Source organism: Seriola aureovittata, chromosome 12 (genome assembly GCF_021018895.1).
Source record: "Seriola aureovittata isolate HTS-2021-v1 ecotype China chromosome 12, ASM2101889v1, whole genome shotgun sequence".
NCBI classification, from domain to species: Eukaryota; Metazoa; Chordata; class Actinopteri; order Carangiformes; family Carangidae; genus Seriola; species Seriola aureovittata.
Genome location: NC_079375.1, coordinates 9,349,876 through 9,369,921, shown reverse-complemented (window position 1 = coordinate 9,369,921; position 20,046 = coordinate 9,349,876). Strand labels below are relative to the sequence as shown.

Genomic DNA, 20,046 nt, shown 5'->3' with positions numbered 1-20,046 from the left:
ATCCAATGCACAACACAGCCTCCTGTTGCGTTTCGCCTTTTGTAAAACCCGGCATGGGTGCGCGGAAAATGCTCCGGGTGCAGCCTTTCCTTCATAGTGTAGTTCCGCCTTTTTCGTCAAGTCTCAGGTCTCAGTAGAAAAGCGATGTTTCACAGATGAAAGTTCGTCCAAAAAACTTCACCTTCGACACTGCACTTCCTTGTTTCATCAACAATACACCCACGAAGTTTTGAAGTCGATCGGTTGAGCGATTGCCAACAAAATCAACAGACAGACTTTTGTTTAGAGTTATATATTGTAGATTTGTTCCGCTGAAAGAAAACTGCTGTATAGTGATAAAGGTGTCTCTATAACGCCTGTATTTTGCAGAGGGTATACTTAAAACCCTAATAAGAGTAAAACACCAATTAAGAATTTGTATCATTTTCTGAAATCTGCTGTTTTGCACTGTTTCCAAGGGCCGCATTAACCCTCTATGAGGCCCTGGAATAGACTTGGGTTGTGGGTCGCTGTGGACTTCCCAGCACACAGCAGACCACACATGGCAGCTTCATTATATTTTGCCCTGAGCCCCAGAAACCATACTGCTGCTGGAATACTGCCCATATCAAGGTTTACTGCGTGTCAGTTTGTTTGTGGTAATTTGATTAGTCACAGTTTTATTTTGGAATATGCACCACATAGCAATATCAGCAGAAAAATAACCCTGCTCTTTCTAAAGAGAAATTAGGGAGAATCTATTGTACAAACCTGGTATGAACACACAAGACAACTTCAGCAAAGCTGTATTACAATCGACAAAGAAAAGGAAAACAGAAATATATATGCAAGTTAAATTACCAAACACAACAGTGAGCCTGTCTGTAGAGCATTCTGGGGGAATAATTTACTCTATTTACAATAAAGAGGTACAACAATAGCTACAAAAATGTGCAAACCTTGTACAAGGTGAGACTATTGAGGTCCATTCATTGTTGTTCATTTTAAAGTTCAAAGTATTCATTTAAAATACTGAACGTCATTTTTTGTTTTTTAATTAAGGTACCATGCCACACATCAATCTGCAGTTACAGTAAGTTCCCATTTTCCTACTGATAAAACTCTGCATATCTATCCAAAAATAAATCAGTTTAAACAATGAAAAACAAAAATGAATAAGAAGTGTTGTGCAGTTTGCAAAACGAAGAATAATACTGGTTATATTTAGCCTAAATAATCTAAGCAGGGTACAGCAAGACTCTCCATTTAAACCAATGTGTGTACACTACCTTTAATGTCACCACCTGTTCCTCGTCATACTCTATTTTTTTCTACCAGGGCGCTGACCGTGACTCAGCCACTAAGAACTAACACCAGGGCAATTTAAATAGGATTGAAAACCACCTCCGCATTATAATCGCTCTGTCGCGGTTGACCCAGACTGTACCCCTGGTGTTGTGGCGGTGTTGTGGTGGAGACGGTACTCCCACCGGAACCACGGTTCTCCTCGAGCTGTCCCCGCTCGTCCCTGTTCGTCTAAGGGGCGTAAGCGCGCTCCCGAGACACCAGGAAATATGGCGGCGCTCATGACTCTCAGTCAGGTAAGAACATCCAGTATCTCAAGAAAAGTCTCTTAATTTTAGTATTGATCATAATCGAGTGACAGTGACAGTGGCCGTAAGCCTTCACCACATCACTGCTTTATAAGCTGTGGTGTATATTGGCCTTGGGAATCGTATTAGCAACCTTTCGTTGTCAGCTAAGTTAACATGGTTGGCTAGATTTAGTAGGGATAGCAAAGTTACTGTACGTTTTAATGGAAGAAGGAAGCTACCATTGCAAGGAAAGTGGTAACCTTAGTAGCGAAACATAGACACTTAGTAGCTAAACTGAACAAAAATAAACATTTAGCTAGCTAACGTTAGCGACCAATGCTATGTTTATGCACTTGCACCTCTTACAGCCTCCTAACGTTACAGCCATGTCTGGCTTTCTAACTGCCGTGTATGTGTGTGTGCTAGCTCACGGACTCATTTCTAACTAAGCTGGTCTTATATTTCTTTCATGTCTGCTTCTTCAGTTATCAAGTGGATACCCAGCCTATGAAACCTATTACAGACAGGTAAGCTCCTGGTTGCTGCTGTGATTTTCATGCCAGCTCCTCGAGTGTTCATTCAGATAAATATTATCCGTCGTACAAAATCAATCAACCGGTACAGCTGTGTGTGCTGTGTCCACTTAATACCATGTTATTTATTATTTGTAGCTGGATCCAGGAAACACAGGCAAAATATCAGCTGGAGATGCAGCTCAGTTCCTTAAGAAGTCAGGGCTGTCAGACGGTACACTGGGGAAGGTGGGTGTCAAACACACGGACATGTATACACCAAACTACGCTCATATATTCAGTAAATAGCATCTAAATAACTTTTTTAAATTATTATTTTCTCAGATATGGGATTTGGCAGATTCAGAAAGAAAAGGCTACCTGGATAAGAGGGTAACACAAAATTTCTGTGTAAATTTGCTGTGATCGTTGATGCTGATGTGCTGATGTGAACACCAGACTTGACTTGCTTTCTTCCTCTTTTGAAGGGTTTCTTCATAGCTATGAGACTGGTGGCCTCAGCACAGGGTGGAAATGACATCAGCCTTAACAACCTCAACCAAAACTTAGCTGCACCCAAATTTGTAAGTGTTGAAATGGATTTTTTCTTACGGTCTTTTCCTCGTCTTCATGCATTTGTTACTGTGTCAGTCTGCCCCGTCTGTCAGTATCTAATCCTCACTTTATTTTCTTACAGAAAGACACTAACAGCCCATTATTAAGTGTTTCAACAGCAGGGCCTGACTCACAGTGGGCAATAAGGGTGAGTTCATAGTGTTTTCAAGAACATTCTTGAGGGTGTAAGAAAATCAAACTTGTCAACTTGAGTGTTTTTTCTCTTTCCCAGCCTGATGAAAAAGGGAAGTTTGAAGGCATTTTCGAGAGTCTGTCTCCTGTAAAGGGTCTCCTCCCCGGGGATAAAGTCAGGCCAGTTTTGATTAACTCCAAGCTACCTCTGGATGTGTTAGGAAAGGTGATATGACACGTTCGAATGATAAACACATACAAACCAGTGTTAATTCAAAGCAACTAAATCATTCTCATTTTGTCATTTACTTGCTGTTTCTGTAGATTTGGGACCTAAGTGATGTAGATAAAGATGGACATTTGGACAAAGATGAATTCACAGTGGTATGTTGGCTTCGCTCTACTACAGCATATACTGGGAAGCAAATACTTATTATAGTGAAAATTTTTTTTATTAGTTTTTTTTGTTTGGTTGGTTTTGTTTTTTTTAAAGCTGTTTTTACCAACATACATAAAAAAAAAAAAAAAAATGGAATGATTTCCATGTTTTCTAGGCCATGCATCTTGTGTATCGAGCCATGGAGAAGGAGCCCATCCCAGCTAGCTTACCTGCTTCCCTCATCCCTCCATCTAAAAGGAAGAAATCTGCTGGTGCGCTGCCAGGTGCTGTGGCTGTGCTGCCTGCTCTGTCAGGGTTTATGGCTGGCCCGGCTCCTCTCAAAGATACCTTACGAAGCACTCCTCCTCTGGTCAGCGCTACTCCCCTCAGCACCAGTACAGTCAACCTCTCTCCAAAACACTCCTTCAAATCCAGCTCACCGGTATGTCCCCTCACCTCCTCTCCTGGGTTTCTCTTGAGGTGTCGTTGTAAGTCTTATGACTGCATCACTGCCTTGATTAGTCTATGAGTGATGAAGTACTTCCGTTAAAATTCATATCACAATATTATAATTAATAAATGACTATACTTCCAAATATAGAAACGCTCTCACACATACAAATATAAAAACATAAACATAGAATAATCAAACTAAAATTCAAAGCAGTGATATACTCCATAACTACTTACAGCAATTAACTCTTCATTCTTGTAAAACAAAGAAGTTTGATTAGCTTTCAGAATAATTAGACAACAGAATTCTGTATAGGTTAATTTTCAGATATGATTATAATGAAACTTCATAAACGTTAATATTGAATTATTTATTTAAAAAAAAAAGATGTACTTTAATCTAGTACAGAAATTTTTTTTTTTGTCTTAGGCAGTTTCGCACTACAGCTGCCTTACTGATTGGAATTTGTTAAAAAAGAATACATGCTTATCCATGCTTCATATGTGGCTCTAAATGCAGCGACTTCTAGTCCAGGGTAATCTCAGGATGTATGAGTAACTTTCTCAATGTAGATAGTTTTTTAATAAGAAATAAAACATAAAACTGTGCGAACTAAATCCTCATGGAAAAAGCAGCTTATTTATTTCCCCTTGCGTTCCCTAGATAAACGTCACAAGCACAGAGTTTAAAGAAACCAGCATTTCATGTATTAATCATGTTTTGTTGCTGATGGATGGACTTGTTTTGCCACATTGTTGTGACCATTGTGCACAGACCAGTGTGTTTCTCTCTACCCACGTGTTATAGCTGCAGGGATCTTTCACCCATGACTTTTGGAGAAACAGGTTTCCTTGAAAGGGAAGAGAGGCAAGGTTCTCTTTTCACACTTGTATGATGACCATGATCACCTGATGTGGCTGTCATGATACTTGTTGCAGTGTCCTCCTTTTTTTTTTCAATGAATGTCCTTTTCCCCTTCTTTAAAAGCTATTTTAATTTGCCCAAGTGGATAATTTCTTACCCAAAACAAAAATCTAGAATGTCCACACAATATTTTGTAGGTACCCTTGTACAGAAATAATACACTATATATATATGTGCTACAATTCTCACTTGGATTTGTTCATTCAGTTACGCTAATCTGATTTTATTCTAAGATTTTATGCACTACCATTCCCAGTATGTGTGTGATATGTCAGCGACAAATCGTCATTGTGTTTGTGGTAAACAGTTGATGAGCAAACCAACGTGTTTCCATCTAGGGGAGGATTGTTCGGAAAATGTTTGGCAAGACCCGTTGGTATTTATTGTAAATGTTCTCCTCATTTGTCTCAGAGTATTCTTCATTTCCTACATAGAAAAACAGTGAGTCTGTAGCAGATGTTGTCCCTCTCATCTGAAATCACATTAATATTGTCCTTTGTTCATTCCAGCCAGCGGTGAACTGGGTGGTACCGGTGGCTGACAGGGAGAGATATAATGACATTTTCAAGCAAACAGACTCCGACAATGACGGCCTTGTCACTGGCAGCGAGGTGATAGAGATCTTCATGCAGTCCAGTCTCTCCCAGACAATGTTGGCGCAGATATGGTGAGACCACAGCTCAGTTCAGATCACATTTATTTACAGACGTTTTCCTCATTACTTTCACATCACTCTTCATAAACTGAGAATATTACAGTGGCTGAGAGAAGCTCAATGCACTGCAGCTGAAGAAAACACAAGCAGAAAAAACGCTGCCAACATAAAAACACAACTGAGTTTTTACACAATAGAAGTTTACGGGGTGCAATAAAAACTGAGGAATGAGCAACAAGAACAAGCATCACACCAGATGTTTAGAGAAAATCACACCATAAGAATGTTTAAAAGGAAAATAATCATTGTTGGCTAATTTTCACTCACCATTGATTGACTGAGTGGTCGATGTATGTGTTGATTTTAATGTCCCCCAGAAATTTGTTGTGTTCTGTAGAACATGCAGCGTTTCTGTATTTGCTTGTGTTTTCTTTATTTGTTGCTTGCGTCTATATATCATGTATATGTGGTCAATTAGTTGAATGTGTTTCTTTATTGACTTGTGCTTATTTGCAGTTTTAAATGCTGGTTGGTCAAGTGGTGAAGGGTTGGTCTTATTTGCTTGGTTTTGTTTATTTGCATGTGTGTGTGTGTGTGTTTATTTGCATATGCTTTCTCAGGTTGAAGAGCATTGTGGTGCAGAGCGCTCTCAGCCACTATAGACTGTACTGTATATGTTTGACAGCAATAAAAATAAGGAAAAAGGTTAAAGTAATTTCAATCACATCAATACATTACCTTCTTAACAAGTAAGAGGAAGGGATGTCATGTAGTTTTGAAATGGCATTAAACATAAAATCAAATGAAAATTAGTGCAAGTGATGAAAAGATGCAGCAAATATGCAACAGGGTTTTAAATGTAGAAGAAAATGCAGTGTAGTGGTTGAAAACAATGGGTTTATAGATTTTGGTTATATTTTGGTTACAGTATCTTAACTATAATATATACTTTATACTATTGTGTAATCCGGTCCATGTGACAGGCCAATGGTACAGCATTAACCTAAATGTCACTCCCATATTCAGTAGGTGCTCCACATGCCAGTCAAAAGGCCTATAAATGAAACTAAATTGCCACATCCTTTAGTCCTTCCTGAACCATGGAAAAACATAATTCATTGTTTAGAGTATTTTTTATGTGTCGAATGTCTCACTAGTGCATTCACACCTGAATAGTGCTGAATTATTCACACTCATGTAGAGCAAGTCTGAGATGGTTTAATACCACAGCACCCTCTTTTGGACAGTAGGTATCTTAACATTTTCCCAAGGAGAGGGGTGCAACATAAGATGCAAAAATGAGACAGTGGAAACAGTTAAACTGGTAAACGTTCAGAGCACGAGTTTATCTGTGTATGATTTTCTCACATAGTATCCAGTATATCATCTTTTGAGTGAAGTTTACCGCTGTGTCTGCAGGGGATTGGCTGACACTAAACAGACGGGCAAGCTGACCCGGGAGCAGTTCTCTCTGGCCATGTATCTGATTCAGCAGAAGGTCATCAAAGGTGTAGACCCTCCCTCCACTCTCACTCCAGACATGATTCCTCCCTCAGAAAGAACGGCGACATCAGTGGCTGGCCCTGTGAGTCCTGACTTTAGCTCAGCTTATTGAAATTCTTCCTATTTTCCAAAGCCAAAATTTTCACTCTCACCTGCCCTTTAAGAGTCTGTGTTTCCCTGCTACTACATGCATTTAAAAAGCTGATTTTCTGCTCTCTGGCTTTTTAGCTTTGCCTTGCAAAACTGTTTTTATGCTTTTTTCTGTTTTTGAGCTGTTTTCTATCCTTTCTAACAGAGCTATGTGGGGCTTTTGTCTTCTCTGAGACCTGAACCTGCTGTACTAGCTAATATGCGCAGAGTGAGTAGTTGAGCTTTGTGACACAAGGTGGCGCTTTTGTTCTGTCATTTGTTCTCTTTCTTAGTCTGAAGCACCAGGTGTAAACAGGACCATACTCCTTTTAATTAAGTTTCAAGTTTCATAATTTTTTTTTCCCAACAAAAGAAAATACAGAATTTCTTAGATTTTCAATACGTACAATATTTTCAAGACTTTTTTTCAATACGTTCTTGGAGTTTCACAAATGTGTCTGTTCTAAACCCGTGTTAAGGCCCCACACTGCCACCTGCTGTATCAGCAATGGTCCATCACAGCAAATAATGTCAGCTGATGTCCATTTAAAGTATACTTGCTCATAATTCAAGGAAATTTATCATTTATTATTCGTTTACAAATATAGAATATCCAGGAGTAAAGGTATTATGCTTTGGCCAACCAGTTATTGAAGGAGGGGCCTATTATCTTAAAAAAAAAAAAAAAAAAAGCCACAAAATGTTTAATTCTAAAGCCAAAATGTATTTGTAAGGTTTCAGTTTTTACAGTGGACATTTGTCATTTTTGGATAAAATTCTTCTATTTTAGCATCAGACCATCAAAACAAGTGCTATGCTCTGAAAAAGTCTGAAAAAAGACATTATTATCATTATTAAAATGGTTATTTGCTTTTTTTTTCACTTTCATGGTCAATGGAAACACAAACATTTTTGAAAAAGCTGCCTTAAGTGTCTCTAGATTCTGCTCTTTTGGGTTTATTATTAACAGACCTTTCAAAGAAATACTGAACAAATACATGAGCTTTTGCAAATCTTACACAAGCAGTGTTATTACCAACAAATAGCTATTTCACGCAGTTTCCTTCCTGAGATTCAACATGAAACTTCTTAATTAGTTATAGACCTGATATGTTGAACACTGATGCATGAGAAAAATTTCACTGTAGTGTTAAATTCTTTTGTATTGTGCTGTGTGCATTTCTCTTCATTCATGTATTGTCAGGCTCTCTTGCTCCTTCCCTAGCTGTGCGAGGTGTTTGTCTTTCCTTCCTGTGTCTTTTGTTTTGTTAGACATATCAGTGGGGAGCTCCTCTCTCCCCCTGTGTACCTCTCATGTCCCCTCTACTCTCCCTCTCCCTCCTTTTTGTCCCCTTTTCCCTATTAGAACATTTTTCCTAATGTCTTTATCGCATCTATTTCATCCATTTCCCTGTCACTCTGTGTTCGTCTCTGTTCTCACCCCCCGTCTCCTCACGTCTTCGATCGTACCTTCTTGCCCAACTTTACTTTTCTCTCACTCATTTGTCTCGATGTCTCTGGCCTCAGGACAGCACCAGCTCCACGGGGTCGGCAGAGCTGACAGGCATCAAAGAGCTGGATGACCTCAGCCAGGAAATAGCTCAGCTGCAGAGGTGAGCACCCTGAGTAACAGGAGGATGGCTTTGTTTCACTTCCTCTGAGAAAAAGGAGGGGTGGTTGCAGTGAGGTGATGGCGAGGCTCAGGATCAAAGATCTTTTAAACCATTAGTTATAGTTTTATTAAATAATATTAACCTTTATTTAAACAAGTGCCTCTTTCAGATTTTTTTAGTCCAAGAGAGACTTAGTGAAGAAAACATCACCATGGAGCCTTGCTAATACTTTATTAGGGTATGTTACATTCATTGAAAGTTTTCAGTTGGACTAAACATAACACAGATCTGAAGTAACTGACAATATTTCAAATGGTTTTTGTAAGTCTGCATTTTGTCCAAAGGTCATGGAAAGAATACTGATCAGATGGAACAGATCCACCATCATTTGTTTTTTATCTAATGCTCATTCTTTGTTCATCTTGTGCATGTCCATGCTCAAACTACAAAAAAAGTTACATTCACCTCATCGGTACAACGTCTATAGTGTCAAGAAAGATGACTATCAAGTGGAGTGGAGCTTTTATGAGACACTGTTCAAAAAAAAAAAAAAAAACCCCACTGCAAATGATTTACAAATGCCATTTGTTTTTGCTCTTTAATCCGTCCATATTGCCAACATAGGCATTTTCTTAGGGCATAATAACAGAATTTTTTTACTTTCTGCCCTTGCTCTTCTCCCACGTGCTTCACCTATAGAGAGAAATTCATCCTGGAGCAAGAGATACGGGAAAAGGAGGATGGAATCAGGCAGCAAAACACTGAAGTTCAGGTGAGGCCAGGCAGAAACAATTTAAAAATATTCCATTTATGGGACATGATAATTAATGTGCAATTTGTGTTTAATGAATGACTTATGATTAGCATTCAGTCTCAGTGCTTGGAATATGAAATGCGTTGTAGAAAATGGATTCTCTCTCAAGTTACACAATCTGGATGTGAACTAAAAGAGTTAATAGCTGAATAAGGATGATGATTTACCCAGCAAACACCTGTGCGTGTGTGTGCGTGTGTGTGCGTGTGTGCGTGTGTGTGCGTGTGTGTGTGTGTGTGTGCGTGTGCGTGTGTGTGTGTGTGTGTGTGTGTTTGGTGGACCTTCAGGACATGCAGAATGACTTGGACAGGGAGAGCAGCAGTCTGCAGGACCTGGAGTCCCAAAAGCAGGATGCCCAGGAACGTCTGGAGGAGATGGACCAGCAGCGCTCCAAGCTGGAAGGGATGCTCAACGACGTCAAGCAGAAGTGTCAGGACGAGTCGCAAATGGTTAGAGACTTGACTCATTCATAAAATAACAACAAATTTTGCTGCACTTATAGTGAAACATGCAGTTCTTAACTTATTGTGGCGAAATGTTTGTATTAAGCAGATATTCAGATCTCTCTCAAACAGTGAGGTCAGTTGAGGTTAAGATTTTTTTGAAGGAAAATTGCTGCAGATTATTATTTTCAAACAGTCTCTGAGTGTTCTAAAATAGTGCAGCTGTTTATGTTTTGCTGACTTTCTCTTTTGGGGAAATGAAATACATATTAGGATGTGAAGTATTGCATTGCTGTTTTTTTGTGAGGCCACATAAGTAAGAAGTATGTCTAATTTAAAAGTAGGTATAATGAGGACCACTGTCTTACTGCACTGTATTTTCCCTGACAACAAACTCTAAAATAGCACCGCTTTGATCTGTCCTAACAAGCAAACCAAAATCTGAGTTAAAGCTGTAATTTCTAAATGTCTAGCAATTTAACTGTTCCGCAATCGATGAATCTACAAATATAAAATCTTTCTTTCTGCTCCAGATTTCGTCCTTGCAGAGCCAGATCCGCTCTCAGGAGACTGACCTCCTGAGCCAGGAGGACGAACTGAGCCGCACCAAGGCAGACCTGAGTCGGCTGCAGGAGGAGGAGGCCCAGCTGGAGCAGAGCCTGCTCTCCGGTCGCGTCCAGCTGGACAGCATCGTCAAGTCCCTCAAAACCACCCAGGAGGAGATCAACCAGGTCAGTGCAGATGGAGAGACAACAGGTCACATGAGGATGTTCTGCCACTTTGGGCCATTAACTGATTAGCTTAGTGCTGTGGGGCATGAATATAAAATTGCTAAGATATTTTAGTTTAAACTAATTAAGCTCTGGATACCAAAGTATAATAATGACTTAGAGGTACAGAGGTTTGTAGATTTGAACTTGTTTGATTCTATGCTCCTGGAAGATGGTTTTTATGACATTAGTCTCACTTTAGGAAACATTCGTTTTACTTTTACTTCTGTGATCATTGTTTAGCATTGGTATTTAGCATGCTTTGAAGTACACTGAAGTGAAACTGTTGGTTAAAGTTATTCTTTTCATCAATTTAACCACTAACCACTACTTACACAAGTAGCTGAAAATTATTCCTCAATCTGCTGAGACTTTTAAGAAGCCTGTTTTCTACCGTTAGTGGAGGGAAATCTCTGAGGAATCGAAATTCTGAAATTCTGAAATTCTTTTTTTTTCTTTTGAAAATGTGGCATGAAATCAAAGTAGCTTACCCCTTCCTGCCAGACAGGAAATTCTCCAGTGTTGAACAGCTCTGAAACCCACTGAAAATGATACAGTGAAGTCACATAGTACAATACTTAATGGAATCAGATAACAGATAGCTTTTGTGCGTGTTTAGGCTCGCAGTAAGCTGTCGCTGATCCAGGACAGCCAACAGGAGCTGACCAAGACCATTGAGCAGTACAACAGCGCTTTGAGTGACATCAACGGAGGAAACTTCAGCAACATGCCCGACCTAAGTGAAGGGTTTGCTGAGAAGCAGAACGGAGGCTTCAGGAGTGCGGTGAGGAGATGATGAACATATCGTCTTATATCTAATGTAGAAGTCTTGCCTGGATCTCTGGGACGTTACTTGAACACCATGCTACTGGTTTTGGTTCCTACCCCCTGAACAGACAAAAAGGAGGATGGAGAAACTGAGAAGCATTTCAATCTTAGCAGTAGCCCTTTTTATGTCACCTCCTCCTAATTAACCTGTTTATTGCTGTTCAGATACCAAAGAGATATTTCCCAGAAACGTCTCTTTGTTTTGAGTCTGTGCAAGTGTGCATGCTCTCTTTTATTGTTGTCTCACTGCGTTTTGCCTTGTCACTTAAAATACTCACTAAAAGTCCTATTTTTTGTTTCGTTGTCAAGACTCCAAATGTTTATCCACTTGTTGGGTTTTTTATTTGTTCTTTCATTAGGACGATTCTTTCAAGTCAAAGATAGCCATGTTTAACAACAGCAGTGCTAAGGAGCCCCCACCTGACCCCTTCCAGACAGAAGACCCCTTCAAGTCCGACCCCTTCAAAGGTCTGAATGCCTTCTTGTATCTTTTTATCATCTACTCCTGTAGTTCTGTAAGGATCAAGATGATTCCCTGCTCTGCTAGCTGATGCTATCTGGTGATCACCCACAATGGGCCTCATTCACCAACCATTCTTAAGAACAAATTTCTTCTTAAAACCCACTTACGAAGATTCTGATTTGGGATTTGTTCTTAGGTAAGAACAGCGTTTACGCACTCTTAAACACATTTGAGTGCTGACATGTTAAGAAAGAATTTAAGAAAAACACTTAAGAAGATTTTGGTGAATGAGGCCTATTGTGTCCCTGTGAATAAGCGTTTGTAAATACTTTATAAGGTGCCGAATTGGGATGTTTGAAGTGAAATTCAAATGTTCCAGTCTGTCAGTCCAGAGTTCATACTGTGGAAAAAAAGAAACTTGCAATAACAATAATTTCTTGTCAGAGGTTGAAGATGACTGTCTTGTCCTTTTTGTAGATCCGTTTGGAGGAGACCCTTTCAAAGAAAGTGATCCCTTCAAAGGCACCTCATCTGACGATTTTTTTAAGAGGACGGACAAGTCAGACATGTTTGGATCCTCAGACCCCTTTGGTAGAAAACCCACACTGCCCGCAAAGGTATCAAACAACTCTTCTTTATGGCTGTAAAAATCAAATGATTTTTCATTTCCTGTGTTCAGTGACTCGCTATGGTTGCTGTCAGTGCTGATACTTTAGAAACAAGCTCTGACATGCCTTCACCATTGTCCATACCTGGAAAAGTAAACCAGCACTACAAAGAGATTTCTGGTGGTTATGCTGATGTGGTCATTGTGTGTGTGTATGTCAAACAAGATCTTTTGAATAGCTCGCTTATGGTACTTGCGCTTCGCTTCTTTGTTTTTCCCAGCCGAGTGCCTTCAGCAGTGGTGACCCCTTCAAATCAAACAGCCCAAAACCAAAGGATTCAGGTACTTTGCTGCTCACAAACAACAGTGCATGTCGATTCACAGGAAAGATTTTATTCTGTGTCTTCCCCAGTTGTAAATGTAAAGATTGTGTTGAGGTCATATTTATCAGTGTGAAAATATTTAGTTAAATTGCTGCTCTTATATCCTTTAGGGAAAAGTCAGAAATGCTACATTTTTATGCCTTGTCCGTCCGTCTGTCCATCTTATTCTCGTGAACGCGATGTCTGAGTAACTCCTTGAGGGAACTTCTTCTAATTTGGCACAAACATTCACTAGGACTCAATGATGAACTGATTAGATGATTAGATTTTGGTGGTCAAATGTTAATGTCACTGTGACCTCACAAAGCACGTTTTGGGCCATAACTCACAAATCTATTATGCTAGTTATGACACAATTTAACACAAATGTCCAGTAGGATAAAGCGATGAAGTGATGACATTTTTTATCCAAATGTTCAAAGGTCAATTTCACTGTGATGTCATTATGTTCTGCAAAAACACTTCTGGCCATTATTCAACGCTGTAACTCAGGAAGGAGAGATTGTGACCATATTTCCTGCAAATTGGCTGGTTGGCAGAGGCAAACAACCGCGAGGTGGTAATTCTAGTTCTGTTGAACCTATTCAGTAGTCTGTGAAGTCTATTTGTAATACGTACTTTTTTCAGACACAACCAAAACATGTTGTCAAAGATTTATTTTTTTCATTTATGTTTTTTGCCGTCATCTTGAATATGTTGGCTGTATATTATTTTCTTTCTCCTCACAGTTACTGTAGTCAGGAAGGTAGTGAATATGATGGTGCCACAGTAGAACGTACTGTACCATGTCAAATTAAAGCGTGAATGCATAGTCATCCCTGCACTAAATATGTACAGATTTTCCATGCAGATTTCCCAGAATGTGACTCTATTAACCGACATCTGAACATGAGAGAACGTCCTTGTTGTGAAACTGGTCTCAAAGAGTCATTCTTTGCCATTCTGGGTGACGTGTTAGATTTAGATTATATTTTTGGGGGCATGAGGGGCAAACAATTTTTACTCACTGTGGCTTCAATTTTTCCTGTGGTTTAGGGCTATTTTTAGTCGAGTACCTACGCATTTAACTACTGGCCAACTAAAAATACTCCCCCCTACCCTGGAAAAACAGGAGGCTCGCAGGAGCCAAGCACAACAGAAACTCTGTGACTGCTGGTCCTGCTCTACTAGAATACACTGCCACTCCTTTTAACCAGTTTACTCCTGCCTCTGTCAAGTCTTTATATCTGCTGCTATTGAACTGCTCTGCCTCATTCGCTACAGAAGTTGTTTTAAGTTAGTGGCCGGCCCCGGCCAGTGCTCTGCCATGCTACACACCTTAAGAAGAACACAGAGGCAACTGTAGACCTGAGCTGAGTTACTGTGCGTCAAAGAAAAACACTGCGTACCTCACATGAATGGGGTCTCTTGTGGTTGCACATTCACAACAAACATATTCTATTACAATGTTTTGTTTTTTCACTGTAGCCATCTGCAGTTTGCCTTTTTTTTTTTTTTTTTTTTCATTAAACGGCATACCACTGAGCTTCAAAACAACCCGGGCACAGTTCTGGTTAACAGTGCGCCAACTGACGCCTTTAATTAGTTGATCAGTTGCATACGTCAGGTTAAACAAAACCTCTTGCTTTCCAGGTTTTTGCGAAATGTCATGGAAAATTAAACGGTCATGCCACATTCCCTCCTCTGGAAATCGCACGCAGGCCTTTTCAGAATAAGCAAGATGTAAAGATGATTTTGAAATGTGTGGTTTGAGGCTGAACTTCATTAAAGTCTGTGGCTCTTTCCATAAACGTATTCAAATGTTCCAAATGCGCTTCGATGTACTCTTGTCACAGATGTGTTTGGGACAGCGGACCCCTTTGGAAGCAACTCTTTTGGAAGCAAGGGGGGTGGATTTGCTGACTTTAGTCAGATGTCAAAGGTAAGCTCCTGGGATTCTTGGGAGTTATGAACCAGTTGCACCATAAAGCATCATTTTCCACTTAAGCTGTAGAAAGCTGTGTTGTTAATTTTACTCTCATCATGACTGATTTCTTATTTTTCTGCCAGTTCATCACATTTATGAAAACAGTCTCTCTGGTACGAGGCCAGAGGCTTTAGATTTTGGCTGACGTTTCTGTTGGAGTCATTATTTTGTGTGATAGTTGAGGGATTTATTTATTTTTTGTCTTTTTCCCTGGTGTGTGAACAGAAGTCGGACAACCCTGTGCTCCCATCAAAGAAAAATGTGCCTAACCGGCCTGCACCTCCCTACGGTAAGCCCTGATTTTATGTGTGTATATAAGCGTGCGTATGTGACTGTGCTTGCTGCTTAACTTGACATAAATGGCTTAATGATGTTCATAATCAGCATGTAATGTTGGTTTAAACAGGTTGAAATTAATACCTTTTATCATCAATCATGTCAGTTGTACTGATAACAATCAGTACAACTTTCATTTGATCTTTGCCACCTGTTACAAAAATGTAATCGCGACAACATTTTTAGGTGCTCCTTGTGACTGAAAAAATGACTTCCCTATTGAGCTGTGTAAGTGCAGAGAAAGTAATTTCATCTTTTGAAGTTGCAGCAGGAAAGCTGCTGGCAGAGATATGGTGGTGGTAGTAGTAGTATGGGTTTCAAAGTGAAGTGGCTCTGTTAGTGTTATAAAGGAATCCCTTTATTTTTGCATGCAACAGTGTGGTGAGATTAAGAACCACTCATCTCAGCCGCTTGGATGTGTTTAGCCTCATGTTCATCTTGTTCTTTTATGTGTATGTGAAGTCACACACACCTCTCAGTCCTTGCCCAGCACATGCCCTTCCGCTGTTGCCTTGCACTTACTCTTTTAGCAGAAGCCACATCGTGAGAAAGTTGGTCTTCCCCTTTGCTTCATCACACAGAGAAGGGTAGAGATGAGTAGCCACTGTTAAGACAACGAGCTAACCCCAGAGATGTGCCTCCTACGTGATGGGGAAGTGAGAAGCCCACTCTCTGAATGCCTGCATCACAGGGTCAATTGCACAACTCGTTTTGCTTGACGGTACTGTTGAAAAGTGTGTCACAGCAATTTTTCAGGCATTTGCGAAGAAGTGTTAAATGTAACTCGGTATTTTAATAGAGCAATAAATGAAACTTGATTTCAATCTAAATCCCCCTGGCGTTTTTGACTAGATAATGGAGATAATTTGTTTGCTGGAAGCCTTTCCCCTTTGCAGATGCAACCTTTGTGGCATTGGTGCAAATAAGAGAAATGTACAAGCCTGTCCAGATGACCACAATGACATCAATATAGGAAATGTCTCCAAAGCTTACTGTAAATAAGGGTGGGTCAGTCTTTTGCAATTTTGTTTTCCATAAAGCAACACTATGCCTGTTTAGCTACAACGCATCAGTGAGCTTTACTCAAAAAATGTGGTTAGCACCTTTTTTAAACCAATATGCCCCCTGGGTGACGACTGTGAGCTTCAAGTTCTTGGCTTCCTGTAAGAATTTAGCAATAGCGTATTACACAAGTGTTTAATGTGTCAGGTTATTTTCCCAAGGGGTTAACGGTTGTCAGCCTCTATAGTCAAAACCAAAACTGTTTTTGTTACATGGATTTGGTAATTAGATTTTAATTTAAATGTCCTTCCTTCTCCAGTAGGTATGCTCAGTGCGGCAGCGTCAGAGCCACTCCAGAGCGTTTGCTCCACAGCAGACAGTAAAGACTCTTTTGTTACGACAGACTCGAGCAAAACATCCAAAGACTGTCCTGTGGGTTTTGCAGATTTTGCCTCTGTAAGTGTAGTGTACTTACAGTTTTCTGTTGGAACATGTATCTTTGTCTGCTTAAGCTGCCCATCTCTTGATCTCACTCTTCAGACCGTAGAGCTGAAGGGTCGGAGGTGTCAGCTCTCTGTCACCGAGCCTCCGTCTGTTAACTTTCCCCCCCTCACTCTGACTTTAAAAAAGCAATCACAGGACTGCTGATTTTACTGGCTGTTGACTAACAACTGACAGAACATCTGAGAGCTTCTTTTTAAGGGCTTTGTATGAAAGGAAAATACGCATTTGCATGACTGACTTGGACAGTTTCCAGTGTTTGTGTCTATCTAGTCGACTGTTCCCATCGTCCGCCTGGTAAAGGGACTTGCATGCTTGTTGTTGGCTTCAGTCTTCGAGGGGATGTCGAGATTAATACACTTTTAGTCAGAGAGTTTGTTAACTTGCCTGGTCAGGTAGCGTACGAGGAGTTTTTTTCAATTTTGGAACTACAAGCTAAAGGCTTATTCTCTGTCAAAGCATGATATGCCTCGAAGCAGAGCACAACAGAGTAAATCTGCCTCTTTGTCCTCCACCTTCCGCTTCTTTGCCATCGTGTATAGGCTAAAAGCTGAGCGTGCTCTCAAGTGGAGAGATGATGCATGGCAGCTTTTTGTGTCTGGTTTGTATCATTTGACATGACATGTATTTATTTTTCCCTCTCGCCAGCATGACAGTTGAAAAAGGGATTTGTTGGGGTTTTTTTTGTTTTGTTTTATATCGAGCTCTGTGTTGTAATCTTTGTTTTTCTGCCAGGATCTGAACATGTCAAGGTAAGACTGTACAAGGGTGTGGTGGTCAATCCTTTGCATGTGAAAAACCTGTCCGCACGGCATAATCTGAGTATGGTGATTCATGAGCACGATTATTTTCAATGTATATCCTCAGTCGCATTGATCCAAGTGCTGAATATTTACACGACATATGTGAGCAGTAATTTATGGCACCAATGTAGCCCTGTGTATTGTGGAGGAATCGTTTGTTTTCTTAAGCTTTTAGTGCTGCTTTCTTGGCTTTTTTTTTGTGTGACGTCCAAGTGAAATTTAAATGTCTATATTTTTTATTTATTTTCCTCAGCTTACTGTAATATATCACATCATTTCAGCTATATATGGACGTAGTTTTTGATATTCTGCCTCATTAGAAACACTTGATTTTAAATTTTTGCATCCACCGTTCCTTTTACATCAGCTTTCCTCCAGTGATTTCTCTCTTTTTTTTTTTTGTGTTGACATTTCAGCCTGCATTCCTGAGTTTTTGTCTGCATCTAATGTTTGTTTCCCTGCCCTAGTTTGGAAGTGAGAGCCAGCAGCTGGAGTGGGCCAAGCGGGAGAGCGAGCGTGAGGAGCAGGAGAGGCTAAGGAGGCTGCGGCTCCAGGAGCAGCAGGACCTGGAGCTCGCCATCGCTCTCAGCCGGGCTTACTCGCCCAGCGCCTGACCAGGCGTGCCCCACCACATCTTTACAGTCCTCCTCATTTTGCCTCATAGTCCTCCCGTCCGCAGGCTCATGACAACAGCACCGACACTGGCCCGATATGACTAGCAGCCCCTGTTACCAATTTGTGTAAGAGACTAGAGTTTCTCCCGCCATGACTGGACTCGTGTCAAATGACTCCACATTTAGCAACCAGTTAAGGTTCATTGCTCCCAAACTACATGGCAACTATAATCAGGGACAATACGGAGCCACTTGATTTAAGCCTGGCTTCATCCTGCAAGAACATAGCGATTTAACGCAACCCAAACCAGCAGGGTACCCGACTACAACCTATATCTAGCTCCATATCTTGTTATGGTTAATCACCCTGCCTTAACCAAAAGCCAGTTTGTTGCAAACAAAAAATGTTAAGAATATTTTACTGTTTTATTTGTATACAAAAGCAATGAATCTGTGGTGTATGAAGTACTTGTAAAATGCACTGTATAAACTGTTTTATATAACCTTTAATTACTCCAAAAAAATTCATGTTGAAAGTCAAACCATACGCGTTGACTACCCTGTTAGCCCGTGTTTAGTCATGTAATGTAAATATTGTTAGATAACGGTTTTATGTGCAAACCATCTTCAAAAAGCAACCCTGTCTTAAAGGACTGGAGTTTAGTTATCGGCATGAAAATGGCACAATTTCGATTTTTATTTCAAATGTTACAAGTGTTTCCTGCCATTTATGATTGCATACCTGCTATTTATGGCCTTAAAGTACATGGATTGAAGAAATGTTTGAATATAATCAAACCCTCAACAGGGTATACATACACGTGTTAATATGAAGTTTTGGGAATCCCTGATGAGCTTTTTAGTCCTAACAAAGCTTTGGTTGAATATGATTTAGCCCCACATCACCGGTCGCCTCTTGTATTTACAATAATTAAGATGCTAGTGATAATCATTGACGTCTTCCTTTCTTATGAACAATGTCCAGTCTACCTGGAGCGCTGCTGCACCATCCCTCTGATGTCAGCAGCTTGTGTTTGTGTGCGTGTGCACTCCCATACAACTAAAAGCCTCGATAAAATGGAAAAAAGTGTAAAACTACATTGTTTTTACTGGTGCTGTTACACTTACGCTTTGCCCTTTTTACCTCTTCTGCGACTCTTTTCACATTATCGCTGATGCACACTGACATCTGCTTCCAGCTTTTCTCTCAAATCAACCGTCAGATTTTCTTTTCTGCATTACTTTTTTTCAGTTCATTGATGTCTTATGATCCCGTCGGAGGACATTTGTTTAAAAGCCTTAAAATATCGCTTCCTTGTAATCATATAACACTAATCAGGTTTATTCGGCACATAATGTATGCACTGTATATTCCAGATCTTACTGGATATGTACAGAGTGACAACGCCTTATTTATCTACATATCAACATTGTAACGTAATATTGCACAATATGTATGTGATTATAGAAAAAAAAAAAGTCCTCTGAATTTTAGGTTGCTCAAAACTGTACCAACTTTTAATTGAATAAAAGTGATTTTTAACATTCCTCGAACATGGTAGGTCTTGTATTTTAAATTAAAGAAGTGAGTCAGTCGTATGATGCACAAAGCCATGAATAATTTGTTGGATTGCAAAATAACTGTATCTATTCTAACCCCAACCCTCTTATCATAAATAGAAATAACGTACAGCAAATGGCCTTGAGGAACAACAGTGTAATTCTATTTTTAGGTTTTTCTAAAAGAGTTTCTTTTCATTTAAGATGGATTGTTTATATTGTCGAGTTCTGCATTGATATTGGAACAAAAAAAAAAGTGAAATGAGAGTGATACATTTGCATCCACCACTGTATATATTTTTGACCTAGTGTGTACTTCCTCTTTTTCTTTTCTTTTTTAAATATGATCAATTCTATGGTCAACCCATCTAAGACACATTCTATTGTTATGCATGAGGTGCAATATAACTGTGAACAAGAGAGACACCACTTTTGATAAAGGGTTAAGTTGTGTTTAAAATATTAA

At 39.8% G+C, this 20,046-nt stretch overlaps 1 protein-coding gene across 9 annotated transcripts; it reads left to right on the top strand.

Moving 5' to 3' along the window:
* The first annotated feature begins 726 nt into the window (after positions 1-726).
* LOC130179374 (epidermal growth factor receptor substrate 15-like 1) lies at positions 727-19,568 on the top strand. Of its 9 annotated transcripts, XM_056392310.1 has the most exons (25): positions 855-1,580; positions 2,060-2,101; positions 2,246-2,335; positions 2,432-2,479; positions 2,575-2,670; positions 2,784-2,849; positions 2,934-3,059; positions 3,158-3,217; positions 3,388-3,654; positions 5,100-5,257; positions 6,665-6,830; positions 7,044-7,106; positions 8,405-8,490; positions 9,190-9,262; positions 9,592-9,753; positions 10,281-10,478; positions 11,137-11,301; positions 11,705-11,813; positions 12,286-12,425; positions 12,697-12,757; positions 14,634-14,719; positions 14,990-15,053; positions 16,422-16,558; positions 17,339-17,355; positions 17,874-19,568. In XM_056392310.1, the coding sequence occupies exons 1-25, from the start codon at positions 1,554-1,556 to the stop codon at positions 17,941-17,943; spliced, it is 2,577 nt and encodes an 858-aa protein (XP_056248285.1). In that variant the 5' UTR covers positions 855-1,553; the 3' UTR covers positions 17,944-19,568. The 9 variants fall into 9 exon arrangements, 8 of the variants coding, with proteins under 8 accessions (XP_056248281.1, XP_056248285.1, XP_056248283.1 ...); XR_008829285.1 differs by having other exon boundaries at positions 727-1,580; positions 16,422-17,355; positions 17,874-18,004; XM_056392307.1 differs by lacking the exon at positions 17,339-17,355 and having other exon boundaries at positions 858-1,580.
* Positions 19,569-20,046: the final 478 nt, after the last annotated feature.